We start from the raw sequence: 26,080 nt of genomic DNA, 5'->3' as shown, positions 1-26,080 counted from the left end.
AAATAACACCACTGCTACAAAAACTGGACCCCAATCCGACATTTTCTTCCACGGGTGAGATTGGTTCGTTGTAGTTCAAGTTTTTTAAAGAAGAAAAGAAGAGACGGTGTAAAGCTTTGAGGCACCGCCGCCTTTCAATTTTGGCTATGATTGACACGTGGGGTCTACACACAAAGCAGCGTCCATTTGTTTCTAATAATGTAAATAGCCACGTGATGCCCAATATATATTTTTTCATATTAAGGTGAATCCTAAATGCGTAAGATTTTATTCCAAGTTTTCAACAGCCTGTATCCAACTCATAAACGCGTAAATGTAAAATGTTCAGGACAAAAGTTGGAATTATAGGAAGAAATAGAAGTAAATACTAAATAGCGTTATTAACACTTACACGCAACTTACCACAAGTGAAGTTTCTAAAACCGAATTGATCTCTTTTTATCTATAAAAAGAGTGCACAATTGAAGTTTATGTTCCATAAACGAGAGAAAGGCAGAGAGAATGGTTGTTGCTACAGAGATGAAGGTTACAGAAAGAGAATGGAAGAGGGGAGAATTGTGATAAGAATCAAAATATGAAAAGTACAAGATTGAAAGAGAAATGGAAAATACTAAAAGAAAGAGGAAGAGAAGGAAAAAGAAGAAAGAAAAATAAGTAAATATTATATGATGCCCTAGTTCATAGTCTAAGTCACACTTGTATAGTGTGCGCACATTACAACAGGCCTAGCCCCATAACTAATATAATGAAAGAAATACCAACTTACTGATCCTATCAAATTGATCGGTCGTGGTAGTATTGCAAGGGTCTACAAAGCCACCACCAACCCAAAACAAACATATATGCCTCCAGTGATCACTGTTAAGTCTGCTGCAATATCTAAATTGTAGACACGTTCTTCGATTTTTCTTGCAAAGGAAAGTGTTACACTTACTATACTTAAAGGTAATTGTGCACACATTATCGACTTCTATGGCCAAGAAGTTACTATAGACGAAAAGGGACATGCCTACTTCAATATGCTACTTGAGTATGCGTCCTTAGGTACGTTGGGAGATCGAATTCTTCAAAAACCTGATGGTATACGGGAACCAAAAGTGCAGCGTTATGCTCGAATGATTCTTCAAGGTTTGAAGTACGTCCATGAACATGAGTATGACCACTGTGATATAAAGCCGGATAATATCCTCCTTGTGCAGTCTTCAACGAATTCGTCTTCCTTTGATGCAGTACCAAAAATTGCAAATTTCGGGCTTGCTAAGAAGGTTGGGAAAAGGGTTAAGCTGAACCAGAATGGTGTTAGTTTGCGGGGTACTGCATTGTATGTGGCACCAGAATCGGTTCGTTATAATGAGTTGGAGCCTCACTCTGATGTTTGGGCTTTTAGGATTTCAGTTCTTGAGATGTTGACTGGAAAACGAACTTGGACTTGTGACAACGACTCTCAGTTCTTGGGTCTTTTGCATCAAGTTGGTTATACCAACGAACTTCCAGAAATACCAGCGAAGCTATCGTTCACCGCACAATATTTTGTTAGGAGATGTTTGGTGAAAATACTTTACTTAGATGTAGTGTTGATATTGTTGGAAATAAGGCTGGGTCAGACCTGATATGGATAAACGCCCACCAAGATAAGGATAAACCACAGAGATAAGGATAACCACCAGGTATTGGGATGAGTGTAGGACTCTATCCTAGCCTACATTAGATGAGTATAGGACTCTATCCTTAGCTGATTTTGGATAAGTATGAGACTCTATCCTATCCAATTTTGAAGAGGTCCCCCACCCCCTCACATATTGATCATCCCAAAAACAAGCAAAGCTCTCTCTCCCTTTAATGGTGGCCTCAAGCAAAGCTCTCTATCCCTTTAATGGTGGCCTCTAACGTTTTCTAAAGTAGAAGCTAGTTTTTCGTGGAGATTCCATAAGTGGTAACTTTTATTGCTAGCCATTGTCAGTTCTTGGTTCTTGGTTCGTGAACAAAGGTTGCTTCCCGTTCGTGGTTGGAACTTGACTCTAGCTAAGTTGAGAAGAAAAAGATCTTGAGTGTGCGAAGAACATCATCTTCTCCGGTAGATCAAAGTTTGGAACTTCGAATTGAAAGTTGTGACCAAGGTACGATCTACTGTTTCCGCTGCGCTATTTTATGCATGTGATATAGCGTAATTGTACATATCGTAGGAATCATGCATGAGATATCGGTAAAATCCCTACATTGGCATCGAGTCAGTTTTTCCATGGTTTGCATGCTTTTGTTTGTAATTTTGATCTGTGATCAATATTTTTTTTGAAAAACTGCGTTTTTTTCAAAATCTTTTAATTAATTTTTAAATAATTAGGTTGTTTAAAATTAATTAGAAATTGCTTAATTTTTTTTTGCAAAATAAATTATTTATGGGAAATAATTTGGCTATTTTTAATTAGATTTTTAGTGGAAATTTTTTCTAGGAAATTTGTTTTTCCTTAGAAATTTTTACATGGAAATTTATTTTTTGAGATTATTTCTCTAGAAATTTTAGGATTTTTTACATGTATTTTTTCACGATTAAAAATTGACATTAGGATGTTTATTTTTACCATGCAGTAATTATTTAAATCTGGATTTTTACTATTGCATGTAAATAAAATTGTTTGTTTTCTATCAATAGTCATATGAAAACTAAAGCACAATGCCTAGTCGCATAGACCCGAGACTTGTAGGAAAACTGAACCATATCTTGGGAGACGGGCTTCCAAGAAACGCATGACTGCAAAGCAATATAGGAAAGCTTCGAAGCACTGTCTTGAAATCTGATAGGATAAAGACAGAGCCACCATCACCAGAATATACACCAAAGAGCCCCAGTCCTATTCAGGATAGGAATGAGGCTCGACTACTTAAATCTCTCTCCTACATCGATTATGGGACAATGCTAAGGAACCAAATCCATATGATGTGTCATCAGGGTTTATTTTCCCACCTCACAGGGAAACAGAGGAAGTGGCTAGTATTTTTCAAATAGCTGATAGTGACTGTGAGGATGAGGATGACCCCCCTAGGCACTCAGGACGTTTCTATGTTCATGGTTGACTGGCTCTTTTTAGTTCTACATTGTTTTTGAAAGATAGAAAACTCCTTTTTGTAGAAACAATTTTATTAAATGGAAATTTAAGTAGTAGATTTTTTGCATATTCTATGTTATTGATAGTCAAATGCATTGATTTTATTTAATGGCTAAAATCATGCTAGTAGATTATCATGATAATCTCATATGTAAAAAATGTGGATTACTTAGATTTATTTTAAGAGATGATTCTTATTCGTAGTATCTTATTTTTGGAATTCAAACTTGATAGAATGACACCCGATGGAAAATCCCCGTTTACCATGCTACCTGAAAAGGACTTGTTAAACGATAAGAATTACGAACTTTGGTCTAGGAAAGTTAGGCTAATTCTGGCAGATAGGAAGGTCATTGACGTAATAAGCGGAGGCGAGCGTGAGAACCCATTGCCGAAGGATTAACACAAGCTGTTTATACTGTTGCACTTAGAAAGTACAATGAGTATACAAGCAGAGACAATGTTGCTTGAATTGCCATACTTGGCACCATGAGGAATGACTTCATGATCCGGTATGATGGCCTTGGATCGACTAAAGAGCTATGGGAAACAGTAAAGGCAGACCTTGGGGGTACGACTACTGCACAGCTGAGGAGGCTACAAATAAGCTTTGACAAATTTATCAAGCTGCCCCATACCTCTATGACACAATATTGCACGGTGATGAGGAACATGGTTGCTGAGTTAGCCCAAGCAGGACAGGTTCTGTCAAATGAACAGCAAATTCAAGCTGTCATTAGGTCTTTACCTAAAACTTGGGAACAATTTCGTCTTATCTTGACACATGACGACAGTATCACAAACTTTGCACAGGTGCAGAGGAAATGTGAGCTTAAGGAACAAAGGCTTCTCAATGAAAAGCCTATTGTTCAAACTGAAGCAAATGTTGTCAACTCCAAAAAGAGGAAGGCTCCTTGGAACAAGAAAAGTGGAAAAGGGAAAGGCAAGGAAAAGGTCAAGCCTGACCTACAGCAAAAGAAACATAGGAAGTCGATAGACATGACTAGTGTTGAATGCTTCCGTTGTCATCAGATGGGACACTATGCTAGGGCATGTCCTTCTCCTAAGGTAGGTTTTACTTTAAGTACTGTCAATGTGATAAGTATTGTCATGCTGTCTGATTCATCACAATATTGGATTGTAGATTCAGCAGCGACAGACCACATAAGCCGGGAGAGGTCCCTGTTTGAAGATTTCCGGAAACTTCCACAAGGAACTCGGAGAGTCCACATGGGAAACCAAAATGTAGCTGATGTTTTGGGCACAGGCACTTGTAGGTTGGATTTTGCGAGTGGGAGATCCATCCTTATTGAAGAAGTACTCTTTGTACCCTCAATTAGGAGAAATCTTTTATCAGTTTTGAAGTTACTTCAAGAATCCTATGTGTTTAATTTTTTCCAGAACGCGCTTGAGATATCTTTGAATAACAATTTGATAGGTCATGCTTATTTAATGGATTCTTTTATAACATTACACTTAGCACAAACTGAAGTTTTTATGTCTAAAATAGTTGGTTGCCAATTGTGGCATGCTAGACTAGGACATATTGGACACAGTAGGATAGACCGCTTAGCAAGGGGAGGGTTGTTAGGTAACTTAACCTCTGTTAAAATGGAAACCTATGAAAGTTGTCTTGCTGGAAAGGCCACCAAGAAACCTTTTGGGAAAGCCCAAAGGGCAAATTATCATTTACAACTTATTCACTCAGACATCTGTGGACCAATGAATGTAACAGCAAGGCATAGGGCTTTGTATTTTATTACTTTCACAGATGACTATACATGTTATGGGACCGTGTACTTAATGTCTCACAAATCAGACGCCTTGGACTCTTTTAAAAAGTACAAGAACCTTGTTGAGAATCAACTTGATAGGATAATAAAGGCCTTAAAAATGACCGCGAACGTGAGTATCTTTCTAATGAGTTTAAGGAACTCTGTGAAAATAAGGGTATAGCTAGACAGCTAACTATTCCTTATACCCCTCGGCAGAATGGTGTCTCTGAGAGAAAGAATAGAACCTTGTTGGACATGGTTAGGTCTATGATGGCTCAGGCTAACTTGCCCATCTCATTTTGGGGTGATGCATTGTTAACGGCTGCACACATACTTAACCTAGTTCCTTCAAAATCTGTTGACAAAACACCCTATGAACTATGGACTGGTAGACAACCCATTTTGAACTACCTTAGGCCATGGGGGTGTGCAGCTTTTGTCACTTCTCAAAATCAAGAATTTGGAAAGTTAAGTGCTTCTGGAAAGAAGTGTGTCTTTATAAGATATAGTGAGACTTCTAAGGGGTATGTCTTCCTTGGGGAGGATACTCAAGGGCATGTCACAGAAATAGAAGCACGTAACGTCAGATTCTTAGAGGATCAATACCCAATGAGGGGTGAGGTTGATAAGGATCTACAACTTTACGAAGTTGATAACCTTATAACTACTGTTGAACAAGGAGAAAATGAAACTTTCATCAATCCTGATTCCAGTGACAATGGCATTGGTCAATCCCAACCTCGTAAGAGTGTTAGAGGCCATATCCCCAAACGTCGGTTTGAGATTGAAGGGGAGATAAATATGACCAATGCACTTACAGAAATATCTGATGAACCTAAAATATTCAAGGAGGCTATTTCTGGGTCCAATACAAGTAAGTGGATGGAAGCTATGAAGGAAGAATTGGAGTCGATGAAGAAAAACAAAGTATGGGACTTAGTTGATCTACCTCCAAACAGGAGATCTATTGGGAACAGGTTGGTTCTCAAGATCAAGAAAAATGCGGAAGGGAACATAGACAAATTGAAAGCCAGGCTTGTTGCAAAAGGTTACACCCAAAAAGAAGGAATAGATTATGAGGACACTTTCTCACCAGTAATGAGATTTGCCTCCATACGTCTCCTCTTGTCAATGGTTGCCCACTTAGATTTAGAGCTTTACCAGATGGATGTCAAAACTGCTTTTCTCAATGGAGAATTGCAAGAGGAAATCTATATGGATCAACCCACTGGTTTTTCAATCAAGGGTCAGGAACACAAAGTGTGTACACTGAACAGATCCATATATGGTTTAAAACAGGCCTCTAGACAGTGGAATCTGAGATTCTATATGCTTCAAGACAAATTCGAAATGGTAAATGAGGACCATTGCGTATATGTCAAGACATCTAAAAATGGTTTTGTGATTCTATCTCTATATGTAGATGACATTTTGTTAGCAGGTAACAACAAGGCATTGATAAATTCCACTAAGGAATGGTTGTCATTAAACTTCGAAATGAAGGACATGGGTGATGCTAGTTATGTCTTAGGAGTTAAAATAACTCGGGATTGGCCCAAACGCTTGGAAAGATTCAACATGACTGATTGCAAGCAAATGGATCTCCCAGTAAGTCTAGGAGAGTCTTTGAGTTCTGAAATGTCTCACAAGAATCATACTGAAACTCAGGCTATGAAAAATGTACCATACTCAAGCGCAGTCGGAAGCCTTATGTATGGAATGTTGTGTACAAGGCCAGACATCTGCTATGCAGTTGGGTTAGTATCAAGGTTCCAAAGAAATCCTGGGGTCACACACTGGAAGGTTGTCAAGAAGATAATGAGGTATCTCAAAGGCATCATGGACTACTCGCTTGTTTACCAAGGGAAAGATCTTAAGCTGATTGGGTACTCCGATGCCAACTGGAGACCTTGATGAGAGGAAGTCAACTTCAAGATATACCTACATAATGAATAGAGGTGCTATATCCTGGAGCAGCAAGAAGCAAACTTCCATAGCACTTTCAACTATGGAAGCTGAGTATATTACATGCTGCTCTGCCACATAGGAAGCTGTGTGGCTCAGACGATTCATCAAACGCTTGTCAGTGTTCTCAAGAGTTGCTGAACCAGTCCACATATGGACTGACAGCATGGCTGCTCTTGCATATACTAAAGATCCAAAGTACCATGGAAGAACCAAGCATATAGAGTTAAAGTACCACTACATACGATAAATGATACTGAAGAAAAAAGTGGTTCTACAACATATATCCACTGATCAGATAGTTGCGGATCCATTGACCAAACCTATTCCAAAGGAACTCTTCCTTGCACATGTAAAAATGCTTGGGTTAAAGAGGATGTGATTATGCTAGGAACACTTTGATGGTGTAATGAATAAATGTGCATTCTTTCCAGATCGATTGCATTCTCATTATATTGTTTATCATCTCATATGTATGTCAGTAGGGTTGACTGGTTCACTCACATGAACAGTCACTTCCATTTTAAACAGTGGGAGTTTTAGCTTGACAAGTCACTAAACCTTATGGGAAAGGTGGACCTAGTGCCGAGTCATGCCCCTTCTTATAATTGGATAAGAAGAAACATGCTTCATAGGGAAGATTCTATCTAAACCTACAAACGGTTGTTGCCAAGTAGGAGCAAAGTATCCTTGGAAATGTCATTAGGGATGACAAAACTTGCATGGTATGAGTGGACATAAAAATATCTATTGTTGAGTAAACAAATTAGATACTCTTGTCATGACATGTTTTCACACAACATGTGTATAGTTGACCACCTGAGAGCAAGAAAATAAATATCCCTAAAAATTCTTGCTATGTGAGCTCAATTGATAAGTTTTTTTGTTTAAAACATATCGAATGGTACCCTCCTTGAACTTTTGACCTTGTCAAGAAAATAAGAGGACTACTCATAACTTTGGTTTGCTCCCCACAAGCTCTTACTATAAGGCTGACTAGATTCATATTGGGAAGTTGGTAGAACTCTGACGACAATGACTTACGTGCAAAGGGTAAAAGAACTGAAGGTTTATCACACAATCATTGGGATTCTACTTGGCCAGGACAATTGATGATAATTGTGAATTATGTGATACATTTTTGACTTTATGGTGTGGACTCATAGGGATGAGTGCTATTTGTCAAAGTGATGAAACAAACAGATCTTGGGGTATACACACACTCTCTGGATATTAGGTTTCCGGATTCGTCTTCTTTAAGATCACTTTCATGGTAGATCACTGTGTCGTGCTTTTCATTGTGACTTGCTACTTAACAGATATCATGATACGTATGCTAGGGTCACACGAACCATTTGCCGTGTGAGACACACAAATGGCTGAGCATTCTACTTAAATGCTTCTCTTAGAAACCTTCTTCGCCGTTGTGGGCGAGTGGGAGATGTTGGAAATAAGGCTGAGTTAGACCTGATATGGATAAACGCCCACCAAGATAAGGATAAACCACAGAGATAAGGATAACCACCAGGTATTGGGATGAGTGTAGGACTCTATCCTAGCCTACATTAGATGAGTATAGGACTCTATCCTTAGCTGATTTTGGATAAGTATGGGACTCTATCCTATCCAATTTTGAGGAGGTCCCCCCCCCACCCCCCTCACATATTGATCATCCCAAAAACAAGCAAAACTCTCTCTCCCTTTAATGGTGGCCTCCAACGTTTTCTAAAGTAGAAGCTAGTTTTTCATGGAGATTCCATAGGTGGTAACCTCCATTGCTAGCCATTGTCAGTTCTTGGTTCTTGGCTCGTGAACAAAGGTTGCTTCCCGTTCGTGGTTGGAACTTGACTCTAGCTAAGTTGAGAAGAAGAAGATCTTGAGTGTGCGAAGAACATCATCTTCTCTGGTAGATCAAAGCTTGGAACTTTGAATTGAAAGTTGTGACCAAGGTACGATCTTCTGTTTCCGCTGCGCTATTTTATGCATGTGATATAGCGTAATTATACATATCGTAGGAATCATGCATTAGATATCGGTAAAAACCCTTATAGATATGTTACTTGATCATCCTTTTCTTGCAATCAACAATGATAAAATGGAAACAGGAACACTGGATGCAGCACTAGGGGTTCCTCAGCCACATTTAATTGATTGGAGAGAAATAATGGTGGATGTGAATAATAAGCTAGAAGCTAATAGCCAGATCACAAATCCTGTGAAAACTATGGTAAAAGACCGCAAACACTTGGAATGTGGGCAAATATCGTGCCCAAAGGCATTATATCTGATATTTCAAAACTTGAAACATTGACATAAGGGTCAATATTTCGGTATATTTCAGAGTTATGTTTAAACATTTGCAGGATTTGAGCGAGAAAGAGGAGGAAGACAAGGGACACGTATCAAGGATTGACTAGGTCTAAGCTAAATCAAGACACTATATAAAGACCTGAAGAGCATAAGAAGGGAGGTCATTCATTCATTATCAGAAAAAATCATTACAAAGAGGAGAGAGAAAAAGAGAGAGAGAAACAAAGAGAGATTGTAAACTGTTATCGAAAATCAATAAACATAGATTCAACTCATTTTCTTCCTTAATTCTGTTTCATGCATTCATTCTAATTGTGTGATCTTAGAGCATAAGAGAGAAAGTGTTCTTAGACATCACATTGGCGCCGTCTTTGCATCGAGAACAAGAAAATTTAAGGTTTTCTTCTTCTTCGATATAGAATCCATAGTTTTGTTCTTTGTTTGAAGAGCAGAAGAGTGAAGAAAGGTGAGTGACATAGTGAGCTTTGAATCGTAATGGCTCCAAGGACGAAAACAAACATCAAACGAGTGGATAACGATAATCAGTCGCAAACAAGAAATACAAGGGCTTCTAGGAGTCGGCGATATCAGGAGGAGAACATGGAAGGTAGTACTTCAATTCAGGCAATTCTGAAAAGGTTGGAGGAAGTGGAAAAACTAAACACGATATTACTAAAGGAGAACCAAGAGATGAAGAAGGGGAGTCCGAGTGTGGTTGTAAAGGATGTCCAGGGAGAAGAGGAAGAGGAATGTAGTTCTAAATTAGGCAGTCATTTTGTGGAAAGAGCATCGGAAAAACATGAAAGAACTATAGAAGCTTCGCCGATACTGAAAATGCCGATACCATAACCCATCACTAAAGAGATGATACAGGAGATGATGCAAAACTAACTTTTGGAAAAGAATTCTGCTTCGATAAGGAAACTGGCGGACAATATCAGTAGAAATTCGATACATCAGAGTGTTGAGACGATGCCCATTCCACCAAAGTTCAAACTTCCGAAGTTCACCCAATATGATGGCACATTAGATCCGATGGACCATCTATTTGGATATCAGCATCAGTTTTCGTTATACAAAGGTACAGCTTATCTAGATTCGTTATTTCTGCGAGCATGAAGGGGAAAGCATTGAAGTGGTTTTATTCTCTATCGGAAGGGTCAATATCATGTTATCGAGAGATTGAAAAGAAGTTTTTGTCAAACTATGCTCATCAACGAGTAAAACCGAAGCAAATGTCAGTCTTGTTCCAGCTTAAGCAAGGAAATAAGGAATCTTTAAAAACTTTCTTATCTTGGTTCAAGGCAGAAGCACATCTAGTGGAGCATTTAGATCAATTGGAAATGACAACAATAATGGCATTCCAGACAGGGCTTATTCCAGATTCTGACATGCACAAGTATATGCTTAGGAAGGAGATCAAAACTCTGAGAGAGTTGTATGATAAGACTGAAAAAGATGTGCAAGTTGAGGAGGGAATTATGGTGGCATCGAATCAGTCAATATTACAGGTATCGGAATCAAGTAAGTTAACTAAAGAGGATAGCTACAATAATTTTGATAAGAGGAAGACAGTAGATTCTTATGCAAAGGTGGAAAACCAACCATCATAGAAAAAGAGGTTTAAAAGGTCGCTGAAAGAAAAGTTAGACCCGAGCAATTATATCACCATTAATACAACAGTGGAGGATATCTTAAGGAGGGTGGGGAAAGAACCTTACTTCCAGCATCTGGTTCACAAGCTTAGGGAAATAGCAGATAAACCTTTCTGTAATTTCCATAAGGTCAAAAATCATGAAACCAATAAATGTTTACAGTTGCTCAGAGAGATGGATAGATTAATGCGATATGGGAAGCTTCGGGAATTCAGGGTAGATGCTCGGCCATAAGTAACAACGATGGTGAATGATAAGCCTTTGGGAGTGATCAACATGATTTACAAAGGAGTTATCCCACAAAAGAAGATTATAAGGGAAGTGCTAGACGTGAACATAGAGCCGATACCAGTGAACCCATCATTAGTAGCGGCAAGCATACCTGGAGCTATTATGTTTGTTCCTGATGATTTGTCAAAGGTGATGTTACCTCATGATAATGCATTGTTAATTAGGTTAAGGATATCTGACTATGATGAGTAGAAAATATTGGTAGATTGCGGAAGTTCAGTCAATATTCTGTTTTGGAAAGCATATACAGGTATCGGATTTGATGAGTCGCATTTGAAGGAGCCGCAGTTCAATTTGTATGGCTTCAATGGAACTTTAACTAAAACAGCTGGAGAAATAAAATTACTAGTAAGGGCAGGTCCACAAACAATAATAACTAAGTTCATAGTCATCAAGCATCATTCGGATCATAATGCTATATTAGGGAAAAATGGATACATACTATGAGAGCAGTTCCCAGTACTTTTTATCGGGTTATCAGATTTCTGACTGCTTATGGACCACATGAGATACGAGGTGATCAGTCAGAATATGAGAAATGCAATTTCGTCATTGTGAAGGGGATGATGAAAGAAAAGAAAATAGATACTGGGGGTCTCGGAAGACACCAAATAGCAATTAGCAAACGATTTATCTCTAAAATTTGATACCATGAAGCATCAGCAAGATTTTATATTTACATCAGAGCTAAAGACAGAGATGGAAGTAGTTCGAAGCAAAACTATATCACCCCGTGTTTTTATTCTTTTATTTTCCTAAGAATAATAATAATAATAATAAAGATAATAATAATGAAAATAGATAAAACAGATATAGGATATCCAGCAGTTATGGATAAAAGCCCGTAGGTAAATAGATAAGTGTTGTCCTTGTTTTTCGGGGAGTTTTCTCACGTAGAGTTTTTGGGGAAAAATACAGTGAGAATTATATACAGAAAAATGGGATTTTTCTGAAAGAGGAAAAGGAAGGTTTTTCTGGTAGCTGGTTGATAGTCGGAGCTCGCTAAAGGTGAGTAGTCTGAAAATGTTTATTTTGTTTAATTATGTGTTTCTGCTAAACATATTCAATAATACTGTTTTACATATTCGAGATATTGTAAACTCTGTAATGGTGCCGACGGATACAAAACTTTGAAATACTTCTGTAAATAAAACTATGAAGAATATTAGCATTGAACTGTCGAAACTGTGAAACAGTTGTTCATGGCCTCGCCTGTCCTATTGTTGTGAGTTGAACTCTTATTGCTATGGTGAAGATGGGTTTATGTTTGGTTGTTGTTGAGAAGCGTTGGGTAGGTGTTTGGACGTTTGGATGGGGGCTGTTGAAGCTCAAGAAGGGGGCATTAATGGAGGTCGAGATCCAGATCTAGTTTGGATGAAGAATTTTGATTTGCAGGAATTGAAGTTGGTGCTTTTGTTAATGTTATAGGGGTTTTGAAGGGGAGTAGTTTCGGTTAGGTAGGGAAGGCTGGCGAGTGGCTGATCCGGTGGTGGCTGATCGGTGGAGGAGCAGTAATGGCGTCAAATCGAGATTGTCACTGTATAAGAGAAGTGAGAATTGTTGGTATAGGTACATGGGGTTTTTCTCTATGAACCAAACCGTTGGGTTCTTGTTGAATATGGATGGCCGGTGGTGGCTACATAGGTGGTGGAGGCATTGGTGGAGGTTTTGGTGAGGAAGGAGATGAACAGTAAATCTCGATTTGGGCTTGGGCCCAATCGTGGGTGGGCTTATGTGTTTTAGAATTTGGATTTTTGTCTTAGACTTTGGGCTTTTGGGTTAGAAGAGTTTGAGACTGGTTGACTGCTGTTGACCCTTGGCAGGTCGACTTTGACTTTGACCAGGGGTGACTTTGACCAGAGTTGACTTTTGACCGGGGTTGACTTTGACCAGTTGACCCAATTTGACCTTTTAACTCGGATTATGATTTGGGCTATTAGGATAGGTCTAGAGCTATTAGCAGGCTTGTCTTTAGGCTAAGACCCTTCTATATACGTGTGTACGTGTATTAACTATTATGTGATATTTCAAGTTTTATACACAACGTTATGACACTTAGACATCGGTATATTATTAACGCGTAACCAAAAAATACATGAATCAAGATACTCTTTCGTTCTCTAAAATAATATATGTACTAAATTTCAATAATGCGTAAACAAATTTACCGCACTCTGTTAGAACTCTCCACGCCTCAAGTTTTGGAATTGAGTTTTATGACTGCTGATGTCATGTATTAGGTGGGCATTTATTGAATGTGCCATAAATGGCCCGTTAGCGTTATATATTGGTATTCATTGACTGTGTCATGAATGACCCGAGTATTCATTGAATGTGCATGAACGACTAGATTGTTTGGACTACCCTAGAAAGGAACTAAGGTATTCGTCTTGCGGGTTAGTTGTATTCATTGAGTGTACGGGAATGTAGAGTTAGGTATTCCTTGAATGTGGCGGGAATGACCTAAGGCACATAGGTTATGAAATATGTGTATAAGAAAAGTAATTGATTAATTGATAAGAGAAATTGATTTGATTATGCGAGTGTTTGGGTTACTTTTGAATACCTATAGGATATCTACATATGTTATATAGAAGTTCTAACTTTCTTTTGTAGGAGGGTAGGACTTAACAACATTTTGTGCAGGGACGCGGTCCTACCCTTATACCGCAGTGGATATTGGTAAGTTTTAATTCAATGATTTAGATATTAAAACGAGTTATTAGAATGATTTAATATAATGAAAGTTTTGCTTGGGAAGAAATTATGCCGGTTGAAATGACAGAACTACCTGTCTTCCAAGCTGAGAATGATTAAGTTATGGAAAAATATAACGTGATTGTTTAGATAATTAAAGTATGATAATGGTTTTATGTGGTTAGTCTACTCATACCAGCAAATTCCATTTTGCTAACCCATGTTTGCTTTGTTTTGGCAACGTGGGTGTGTTCTTGGGAACATAGGTGGAAGGCAGTGGAACCGCGGCGTTTGATTTGGATTTGATCTAGAGCAGTCCGTTAGTTCTTTTATTAGGTCTGTTCTTTTTGGAAGTATGTAATAACGTAGTTTCCTATTCATATGACATGAAATACGATGTTGAAGACCTGTTATTCTTAGAGTGGTTTGATGTTTTATTGGGATGGAAGATAGACTTTTTATAAAGTAATAAAGAGAATTTTTGGAGATTATTTTTGTTGTTAAGATTCTTTATGATGTGGGTTTTAGGTTTTGACATGTGTTGTATCCACCCCGTCATAGCCTGGGTTTTTAGACAATTGAACCGAGTGATGTTTGAGATATTTATATTTCAAATATTCATTTTTTTTAATTGTTTAGAAATTTGGGCTGTGACAAAAACAATGGAGGAGGTACAAAAAGTTAATATCAATCAGAATGATGAAAGTTGTTTCACCTTTATCGGAATAGAGATGAGTGCTAGGGTCAAACAAGATTTGGTAGATTTCTTAAGGACAAATAAAGATATATTCGCTTGGTCGATGGCAGATCTTCCGGGTATTGACCCTCTTATATGTTCTCATAAGTTGAATATGTGAGAAGGAGCAGTTCGTGTGCATCAGAAACATAGGAAGGTTCGGCCAATATATGCAGATGCGGTGCAAAATGAGATAAAAAATGATGTTGGAATGTGGAATCATCAAATAAATTGATAACTCAGAATGGGTGGCAAATATTGTTGTTGTTCCAAAAAAGAATGGCAAAGTTAGCATCTGTGTGGATTTTACAGATGTTAACAAAGAATGTCCGAAAGATTATTATCCGATGCCCAGAATTGATGAATTGGTCGATAGAACAGCGGGTTTTGAATTGCTGAGTTTTTCTGATGGGCATTCAGGATATTTTCAAGTTGTCATGGCAGTTTTTAGATTAGTTAAAAACAACGTTTGTTGTGGAAGGAGGTCTTTACTGTTTTGTTCGAATGCCATTTGGTCTAAAAAATGCTGGAGCAACATATCGGCTATTGGTGGAGAAAATGTTTACGCATTTGATTAAACAGATTGTGGAAGTCTATATCGATAATATGGTAATTAAATCGAAAAAAGTGGAAGATCATGTTAAAAACCTCGATACAGTATTTCGGATATTCAGACAATTTAATATAAAGCTCAATCCAGAGAAATATACTTTCGGTGTCAGTTCAAGGAAATTTCTGTGGTATATAGTCACAAAAAGGGGAATAGATGTGAATCCAGACCAAATTCGAGCTATTCAACAGATGCCTTCTCTGAGTACTAGGAAGCAGATATAGATTCTAACAGGAAGAGTTGCAGCTTTAAATAGGTTCATATCAAGAACTTCCGACCAATGCAAACCTTTATTCAAATTGCTGAAGAAGAATACAAAGCTCATATGGGAAGAAGAGTGTGAAGAGGCTTTCTCAGATTTAAAGAAGTATCTCCAAGAAGTGCCAACTTTGATAAAGCCGGAGGAAGGTGATACTTTATTTTTATATTTAGCAGTATCAAATTTTGTTATTAGCTCGGTATTAGTAAAAGTGGAAAATGGGTATGAGCGACCTGTTTATTTTCAATCTAAAACCATGCTGGAGGCTGAAACTCGATATTCGTTGTTGGAGAAATACACATTAGCTCTTCTTTATTCCACTCAAAGATTGAAGCCTTATTTTCAAGCTCATTCAGTCATTGTTATGACAAATCTTCCATTAAAGCATACTCTGGCCAAAACAGCCAAGTCAGGGAGAATGGCAAAATGGTCGGTTCTTATAGATGAATTTGGAATTGAGCATCGGAATAGGGTTTCAGAAAAGAGTCAAGTGTTAGCGGATTTTCTAGTAGATTTTCTCGCTGAAGATGAAAATTAGGATATCGAAGAAGATAGTGGTTTACAGTTGAAATAACCTGATAAGGTGATGGATGAGGATGATCCATGGGCTGGTACAAATGGATGGAGACTTTTTGTCGATGGGTCATCAGGTCAAAAGGGATGTGGTATCAGAATGGTTCTGATAACACCAGACAATCAGAGATTGGAATCAGCAGTTATCTTAGGATTCCACATGTCTAATAACGAAGCAGAATATGAGGCATTGATTACAGGATTGAAAATGGCTACATCGTTAAATATCAAGGAATTATCGGTATTCAGTGATTCTCAGCTAGTAGTAAGTCAAATCAATGGAGGATATGGTGCTAAATGCGATAATATGATTGATTATTTAAATCTTGTCAGAAAGAAGCTTCAGAATTTTAGTAGAGTCAAAGTTCAACACCTTGATCGAGGAGAAAACTAACATGCAGATGCTTTGGCATATGTCGCTGCTATGCTGGAAAATACAGAAGGACGTGTATTGCAAGTGGGTGTCCAGCAGAACCCAAGTATCGATATAAAGCATCCTGAGATTATGGAGATAGATATGTTGGGGGCGTCATGGTTAAGTAGTTATATTTTATTTTTATCCAAAGGTGAGTTACCCAAGGATAAAAATGAAGCTAGAAGAATAAAATCTGGAGCTGAAATATATCTGCTAATAGAGGATGACTTGTATCGAAAAAAAATCCTGGGGGACCGCATTTGAAATGTATATCGGTGGCCAATACTAATCAAATCATCGTAGAGATACATGAAGGGGAGTGTGGAAATCATTCAGCAGGAAGATCGTTGGCTAACAAGATAACAAGGCAAAGATATTTCTGGCCACAAATGAGAAGGGATTGTCTTCGATATGCAAAAAAGTGCATTCAATGTCAGAAACATGGTCATGCAATTCATGTTCCAGCAGAGGAATTGCATTGTGTGTCAAACCCATGGTCGTTTGCTTTATGGGGGATGGACATTGTTGGACCTCTAATACCTAGGAGAGGCAAGAAAAAGTTCATGCTTGCTCTAACTGATTACTTGACTAAATGGGTGGAGGCAATAGCTTTGCAACATATCAGAGAACATGATGTTATCGGTTTTTTATTTGAAAGAGTGGTATGTCGATATGGTTTACCGTATGCCATCATATCAGATAATAGTCCTCAATTCATTGGAAGCAAGGTGAGAGATTTCCTAGAATCATATAAGATCAAACATTTTACATCGGCACCTTATTATGCTCAGGGGAATGGGCAAGCTGAAGTGACAAATAAGACTATTATGGATAATATCAAAAAGAAATTGGAGGATAAGAAAGGATTATGGGTCGATGAGCTAAACAGTGTGTTATGGGCATACCGAACAACTCCAAGAGTAGCTACAGGAGAGTCGTCATTTACTCTAGCCTATGGGATGGAAGTAGTAACTCTAGCTGAGATGGTAGTATCTACATCCAGAACATTGCTTGTGGAAAAAGGGTTGAATGAACAAGGGATGCATACAGAGATCTTAAACTTAGAGGAAAAATGGGAGCAAGCAAGAATTCAGCTTGATTGCTACCACAGACAGCTAAGGAAAGCTTTCAATAAGAAAGTCAGAGGAAGAAGTTTCCAAGAAGGCGACTTAGTATTCAAATAAGTCACTCAAGCAACAAAAGAGAAGGGAGCTAGAAAATTATCAACAAATTGGGAGGGGCCCTATTGTAGTACACAAGGTGGGAATAAACGGAGCATACTATTTGAAGAATGCTGATGGCGATTTACTTCCAAAACCTCAGAATGTCAATAATCTGAATGTATTTTATCAATAATGTATTTTTTTCAATTTTATCAGAAGGATGAGCTATGTAGCAAGAATATTCATGATAATAAAAGTTTTGGATTCATAATGCAATGATGTTATAATATTGTGTATGAAAGTCCTGTTATCGGCAGAAATGTTGGTATCAGGCATATTGTCAAAAAGTCCTGGTATCAGAAACAATAGCAGATACCAGGCACAAAAAGTCCTATTATCGGCAAAAATATTGGTATCAGGCATATTGTCAAAAAGTCCTGGTATCAAAAACAAGGGCAGATACCAGGCACAAAAAGTTATGTTATCGGTACAAATGTTGGTATTAGGTATATCCTCAAAAGTCCGAGTATCAAAAACAATGGCAGATACTAGGCACATAAAGTCCTGTTATCGGCAGAAATGTTGGTACCAGGCATATTGTCAAAAAGTTCTGGTATCAGAAACAATGACAGATACCAGGCATATTGCCAAAAGTCCTGGTATCAATAGACGTATTGATATTAGGCACATTGTCAAAAGCCCTGGTATTGATAGACGTATTGATATCAGGCACATCGTCAAAAGCCCTGTCACCAACAGACGTGTTGTTTTCAGGCACATAAAGTCCTGATAACAGCAGAAATATTGGTATTAGGCATATTACCAAAAGTCCTGGTATCAAAAACAATGGCTGATACCAGGTATATAAAGTCCTGATACTAGCATAAATGTTGATATTAGGCATATTGTCAAAAGTCCTGGTATCAGAAACAATGGCCGATATCAGGCACATAAAGTGGATAATATCGGTAGCAAGGAGGAGGCATCAGATATCATATTAATAATAAAGGTGCATTGTTTAAATTGTTAATTTTGGCAACAATGGCACGTATAATTGTAGTTATTCATAATTAGAAAGGTGCAATAATAATGTCAAAACATAAATGATGGTAGTTGATTTTTAACAGTTGTAGTCAAAGCATTGATACATAGCATAGACAGAAATGTAAAGTAAGTCTTCATTTTCATCATCGTCATCATCATTATCATCTTCATTATCATCATCACCGTTGTCTCCATCAGTGGGAGATCCGTCATTGTTATAGTCATAACAATAAGGATCTCGGAGCCGTTCATCATCTTCTTCTTCTTCGTTTTCTTCTTCTTCATCATCATCAGAGTACTCCGTGGTTGGGCAATCTGACCAGTTGAGCCACTCTGGAAGAACCATAAGCAGGACAAGAGTGATAAGATAGAAGGAGAAAGGATGCATGTTTTTGTTTTTTACGTTGGTTGTGTTTTAGTAAGATAGTTTGTAAAAAGTAAGTTGAAGCATAATGTGAAAAAAAACATGGGTTTTTATATAAGTAGAAAGATGGTGAAAACAAGAAAAATAAATGGTATTAGCATGAAAACAATAAAGATTAAGGGAGATTAGCAGGAAAACGAGGAGTTGGTAAATAAAGTCAGTGGAAAAAGTAATTTTGTGGTTATTTGTGCAAGAAATGGTTGGGAAGGAGTAAGCCATTTAATTATTATTTAATATGTTGGGGTTTGAATTAATTTGTTGATTTATGGTCATTTAATACAGGGGTTTAACCAAATCAAAATTTTCATTTTTCTGATGATACAAGTCTTAGTATCGCCGATACTTTCTTTTGGTTGAGGGTATCAAAATTTTCATTTTGCTGATTATACAAGTCTTAGTATCGCCGATACTCTAGTTTTTGGTTGAGGGTATCAAAAATTTCATTTTTCTGATGATACAAGTCTTAGTATCGCCGATACTCTTTTGGTTGAGGGTATCAAAATTTTCATTTTTCTGATGATATAAATTTAAGTATCGCCGATACTCTTTTTTGGTTGAGAGTATCAAAAATTTCATTTTTCTGATGATACAAGTCTTAGTATCGCCGATACTTTCTTTTGGTTGAGGGTATCAAAAATTTCATTTTGCTGATTATACAAGTCTTAGTATCGCCGATACTCTAGTTTTTTGTTGAGGGTATCAAAAATTTCATTTTTCTGATGATATAAATTTAAGTATTGCCGATACTTTCTTTTAGTTGAGGGTATCAAAAAATTCATTTTGCTGATGATATAAGTTTAAGTATCGCCGATACTTTCTTTTGGTTGAGGGTATCAAAAATTTCATTTTTCTGGTGTTAATTTAAGTATAGATGATACTCTCTTTTGAATTGTCTGGTGTATATATATATATATAGATGGTACATTGCAAAAATGTTTCAGATTTCATAGGTATTAAAAGGTATTACAAGCAAAGATAGTACAAAAACAGTTAAGTAGAGAGAAGTTTGGCAAGGAAAAAAGGAAATAGTAGCAATATTGTATTACACAGATGAGACAAAATTCAAGCAGGAGGGGTATTAAGTAGATCATCTATGTCGCTGAACTCAGTAGCAAGATGAGGGGTGGTATCAGCAGCAGGACAAGTAGTTGTGGTAGTTGCAGCAGAAGGAGTAGTGGGAGTTGTAGTTGGAAGATCCTCGGTAGGAGCATTATTGCCAAGAAGCCCATGCTCGGCAAGAACAGCAGGAGGAACATATGGTCTGAAGGCTTCAAGCTGATCAGCAAGAGTGTTCAAAGATGTCATAACACCATTAAATTCATCATCGGCAGCTTTTGAAGCTTCTTTATACTTCGCTTCTGTGATAGCAAAGTCTTCGGTGATTTTCTTCAGTTGTTCTACATGTTCTTTATTCAGAATTTATGTATGAGTTGCAATCTTTTGTTGAAGGGTTTGTTCAGCTGTATCGACATTTTTTTTTCAAGTCGCTTGTCAGTTGGTTGTTCTCTCATTCCAAGTGAGTTACTTCTTGGTTTAGTTTGTCAACTTCCAGCTGTTGACTATCAACTGTTTTTTTCAACCGACCAATGGTACGGTCCTGCTGATAGTGAGAGTCAAATTGGGCTAGAGCAGCAACTTTAGCCTAAAAAATGAACGAAAATGGATAAGCGGATAGAAATAGGAAATAAAGTAAAGGATATGTAGTCAAGAAAAGAGGATGAATAGCTTTTCCATAGAATCACAGAAGGTTGTTAAGCGTTGTGAAGGAGATACAGTGCGCATAACAACCTTATCCTTTGGAAGAACACAGCTAGAAGACAGAGACATGCCTAAATCTTTAGGGGGATCATCACCAAAAAGTGAGGTGGTTAAAGGAATATAATTGTTATCACATAGAGGAAATACAGGCTTGAAAAGTTCAGCGGTATCAGAAGGAAATGATTCGAGTGTTTGTCCTTCAGCAAGCCCACCCTCCCCCCAGGTGTGTTTGCATTTCTTCGAACTAGAATGAGTATGGGTATCTAGCGAGGAAGTATGAAATGTGTCTTTAGGAGGAGCATTATGCTTATCTCTGGAAGAAGAGGTCCGAATATCCGAGGATGGAGCAGGATGCTTGGCCTGTGGAGCCTTGGCCGATGTAGTGTCACCAGCTTTCTCTTTTCCTTTTGAAGGAAATTGGTGACTAACACTTGGGTTCGCTGAAAATCGAGGGGTCATATCTGTATACAATAAACGATGCTGGTCAAATATATTTTGTAAAAGCGGATACTCATAAAAGTCAGGAACTTCTTTTTTAATTTGGGGAAAAAGATTTGGAGTCATGGTAAGATTTTTATCTAACTAATCGAAGAAACTTTGGGGAAGACTAGGAGGGAGTTCATGCAAAGCAAAGGAGGACATAAGAAAAGAAGGATTGCTTAAAGGATTTGTTGAAGGAGATTGAGTAGAAATTGGCGACTGACCCATTTTATGTAGAGCCCGAATTTGAAGAACATAAAGAGGTGCTCGATAATTTTTGATATTGGAAAGAGTAACAGTAAGGCGAGGGTTCCCTTCTTTGTCAGCCCCAGTTCTGATATCGATTTCTTCATCAGTTCCTTTGAACAGTTTAAGCACTCTGTCAGAGTTCCCACGAGCTTTTTCAAAATGAGGGAGGAGTACTGAAAATATATAGAAAGGCTGGGGTCAGAGTGGGATTCCGATATATATAATTATCGAAGTTAAGTCAAAAGGAGGGTATACCTGAAGAATTGAAGACTTGATGTTTCAGAGGAGGTTTTGCTGGAGGATCGGCACTTTCCCAGTCACCTAAAACAATGATGGGATACTTGGTCCATTCCTTGCCACTTTTTCGGTTTTTATGGATAATACCCTTGATGTTTGATTTGTTGTGCTTTCTAGGGTAAAAATATCCAGGAAGTTTTTCACCGAATTTATAATGCTTAAGGATATCAGATAGTCTAATTCTATCAGTTTCATGCTTTTATGGGGAAAGGTGGCTATTGTAGTAATTGCAGATAAACATTAACCTTTAGAAATTCCCCATTCCTTGACCAGGGGAAATGTTCAGATGGTTTAATACTTCGCGATCGAGATTGGTCAGAGGAAATCTCAATCCAGCGGCGAGTTGACCAACAGTGATAATGATCGCTCGTCTCGTACCACTTTGACATTTGGTGAAAGTCCGAGTACCAGCATAGTGCTGCAGATAAAGGGAAGTGGGAATTTGATAAGCAGTCTGAACTAGCATCAGATTGGGTCTTTTGATGAAGAAAGGGCTAAGTTCATGCTTCCATTGACTTGTATCTTCAACAGTATCGCGCTCAGATTCTGAGGCGGTGGTTTCAAAAGGATGACAAGGGATCCCTTCTACAACATAAGACAGATCCCAAGAAGTTTGGGGTCGATAGCACTTCGAAAAAGTAGAGGCGAGATTATGACTACGAAGTCTATCGTCAGAAGGGGTTCCTTCACTACTAAGGCTATCGTCAGAGAGGGTATCTTCACTGGCCATTGGGAGGACTATAAACAAAGGGGTGAGGACAAAGGTATTTTTAGTACAGTCAATTTAATATATATATCATATTATCAGTAATAGAGTTATCAGATTATCAGAAATTGCGATATAAATAGCATTATATCGCAAAGTTTGATATACGGACATAAATAATGAATATATTCGGTGGGCAAAATAGTACGGTGAAGGATATCTAACTCAAAAAAATTTAAAGGGTAAAGACATAAGCTTTTAAACAGTATCAAACATTTTATAGTGTTATGTACAGTAGTGTAAATAAAAACATATGCAAGCTTATGACATTCAAATTTTAACAATCTCTAAAAAACCCTAGCGATAATTATGAGGGTGTGATTTATACTGGTGTGAGTTATAGCAAGATATGGTATAGCAAAACTAACAAAATGCAGGAAGTTACAAACATACCTATAAGAGTTGGATTTCTGTCTAAGAGTTGGAAGGCAAGAATGCAGCAAAGAAAATCGTTTTTTGGAAGAGATGTAGCGTATTGGAGAAGCTGGAAGTTGTGGGAAAGCTGAAAGGTTAGTTTTAAATTTTTGTCTAATAATATGGACTGGGTTGATATTTAGGCCCAAAGTGATATAACCGCTTCTCAAAAAATTGAAATTGTTGAGTGAAATTTCAAATTTTGAGAGGGGGCGATGTAGTGGGCAAATATTGTGCCTAAAGGCATTATATCTGATATTTCAAAACTTGAAACATTGATATAAGGGTCAATGTTTTGGTATATTTCGGAGTTATGTTTAAATATTTGCAGGGTTTGAGCGGGAAAGAGGAAGAAGACAAGGGACACGTGTCAAGGATTGACTAGGTCTAAGCCAAATCAGGACACTATATAAAGACCTGAAGAGCATCAGAAGGGAGGTCATTCATTCATTATCAGAAAAAATCATTACAAAGAGGAGAGAGAAAAAGAGAGGGAGAAACAAAGAGAGATTGTAAACTGTTATCGAAAATCAATAAACATTGATTCAACTCATTTTCTTCCTTAATTATGTTTCATGCATTCATTTTAATTGTGTGATCTTAGAGCATAAGAGAGAAAGTGTTCTTAGACATCACACTGGTTATGTTATATGTGAATCTATTAGAAGAATGTTGCATGTCATTTGAGTATCTGGCTCGCTCCTTTTATAATTCGTGGTTTGGAAGGGTCACCTGTTTTGATGAAGATCGAGTGTACATACTACATAATGAAGTTAAAGGAGACAGAATATTTATTTTGGTTAGGCTCACTTTTAGCTGACATAATTTGTACACCTAATTTCCAAATTGTGTTCTTTGTATATAATAAACACACGTTGTTTTATAATGTGGTACTGGATATTCTTACAATTCTTTTCTTTCTTCTTGTAGATATAGATGTTTCAGTTGTATCTCCCAAATATTTTGGGTTAAATTTTATGAAGCCTAAGGTTGCAGGGTGTAGAAAAATGCCGAATTGGATGCTTCCCTGCTTACGAACCATTAGATTGAGTCCACTGAATGGTTGAAAAGGATTTAGATCTCTAAGTAGGCAAAGTAGATTGACCATAGGGGGAGATTCTCCTAAACTAATTGTTCCTAGCCTGTAATCTATCGTTATAATCTACCAGTTTCATTATTGTCTTTGTTGTAGAACACCTAAATTGTAACTGAATCTGTGCCTCAATATGCTCAGTACACCTTTATTTGTATGTTGCCATATATAGCAAACTATCCTTGAATATTTGAAGACATTTGGCTCATAGAAGATTTCTCTATATGGGTGTGGTTGGTATATAGAACAACAAAACTTTTGTTAACTGTTCTAAGTCTTGGTAACTGTAGAGGTACATTTTAGTCACGACCTTACAATCTTGGAGAATAGGGTTTGTATAAGATGTTTGATTGAACTCAGGTCGGTGTTCTGAGCTGCCTACGTATCCAGTTCTTTGATGAACTGAAATAAAGTTAGACGTAGTTCATCTTGAGTGATTGAGTTAAAAATGGAGAGAATGTGAGCCTCCACTCGAGAATGGAGAAGACGCCTCCTTTTATAGGCGTTGATCCCCCTTTTGCGCTGTCTTGATGATTGCTTTGACTCCTTCCGTTACGAAGTAATGATCTGTCATTAATGATGTTGTTGACTAGTGTCGCGGTTACGTTTCCTAGGTTGTTTGGATGACCTGACCTTAGGTTGTATGCACGACTTGCTTGTAGTCTGGACACGTGGTCTGCCACGAGTGGTTGAGAGTGGAGGGTACCGACAGTAACCACGGGATGTGGCAGGGAGAACTAGAACAAAAAATACTAATAGGATTCAGGGTACTTCCACAGATCCTTCCCCTGATAGTAACACATAGTTTATAAGCCAAGCGAATCTAAGTATGACTCGAGGAAATCTTGCTTACAACAAAATGTTAATTTGGCCTATTTGGTTGGCAAAAAGCAGGAAAGAAATCAAAATTCAACAATAAAAAATGGTGGTACTGAATGTGATTGAGTATTAGAGAACTTAAAATGTAGCAAACTATAATTTCACCTTTTCTACTCCACTTTGATGGTAGAAAAGTTTGATGGTCTCTTCTGTTAAACACCATAGTTGCTAATTAACTATTCGTCCTTACTGATGAACAGTATCAATATAGGTTTGTTTTAGTAGAAAATTTACTCAGGCATTTTCCCCCTAGGTAGGCAATGTATAATTATATTAATGAAATAAAATAGTTTGAACTATATTAAAGACTGGCAGGGAGGGCTGTAGTAATATTACAAGTTGGAATTATGGAAAGCAGAAATTGTTAAATTGCTAATGTAACGACCCAAGCCTACCCAACCATGTATGTGGGGTTTTAACTCAAAAAGTCTGCTACCACATACTCAAATAATGCTCAAAAAGTCTACTACCACATACTCAAATAATGCCGATATTGTCCCCACTTACATCACCTCGACATTAGTAAGTGGTAGTCGATCCAATATAATCAGGATCCTAGACGACTTCCTAACCGATGTGGGACTAAACCCAATCCAGGGTGTTACAACTAATTTCTCCATAAGTTCAAACGTATGTGAAGGGTCAATTTTATTAATATGAGAGGACTCTCGGAGAGAAATAGGCGGGACACACTTAGACATTAAGGTGGAATAATCTCAACACAAATCACCATGTCGCGCATGCATTACTGCAAATTCCTGTCATAGGTGTAGACCCAATATTAATTTGTAATGTTCCTCATCCCTAGATCTAAGCCACACCATCAGTTTTGTCCCTAATAAAGAAACTTTTAGAAGACGAATATATAATCCATTTTCTTTACGTCGGAGAAGTCAGGGTTATGTCTCATTATCTCTGCAGTGACTATGCCAAGAGTGCTTGACATTAGCAAGTTAGCAAGTTTATTCAAAACCTGAATATCATCTAACAAAGTTGGTCACAATTCTTTTCTGGTAATACATTTTGATTGGGCATCACAAGTTTCTCAAACTCATTAGGGAGATAGGACAGACCTTCTTGTCGAAGCCATAAGCTATGTTAAGCATCAGAGTACATCCTTTGA

At 37.6% G+C, this 26,080-nt stretch overlaps 1 protein-coding gene across 1 annotated transcript; it reads left to right on the top strand.

Annotated features, from left to right (window-relative positions):
• The first annotated feature begins 501 nt into the window (after nucleotides 1-501).
• On the top strand, nucleotides 502-7,094 carry LOC147515149 (mitogen-activated protein kinase kinase kinase 20-like). Its single transcript, XM_086592811.1, has 3 exons — nucleotides 502-525; nucleotides 891-1,469; nucleotides 6,927-7,094. Exons 1-3 carry the CDS (start codon nucleotides 502-504, stop codon nucleotides 7,092-7,094), a joined length of 771 nt encoding a protein of 256 aa, XP_086448937.1.
• The last annotated feature ends 18,986 nt before the right edge of the window (nucleotides 7,095-26,080 follow it).

The sequence above is a fragment of the Coptis chinensis genome, chromosome 2, assembly GCF_015680905.1.
Source record: "Coptis chinensis isolate HL-2020 chromosome 2, ASM1568090v1, whole genome shotgun sequence".
Lineage (NCBI taxonomy): Eukaryota > Viridiplantae > Streptophyta > Magnoliopsida > Ranunculales > Ranunculaceae > Coptis > Coptis chinensis.
Note: the sequence above shows the minus strand (reverse complement) of the source record. Positions and strands in the feature narration are given on the sequence as shown.

What these genes read in the sequence shown, in the direction of transcription:
- LOC147515149 (XM_086592811.1), top strand. Translation starts at nt 502, where the DNA reads ATGGTTGTTGCTACAGAGATGAAG. An exon ending in TTGTTGCTACAGAGATGAAG is followed by an intron (nt 526 to 890) that starts GTTACAGAAAGA and finishes TCTAAATTGTAG; the next exon opens with ACACGTTCTTCGATTTTTCT. An exon ending in TCTTGGGTCTTTTGCATCAA is followed by an intron (nt 1,470 to 6,926) that starts GTTGGTTATACC and finishes TCTGCCACATAG; the next exon opens with GAAGCTGTGTGGCTCAGACG.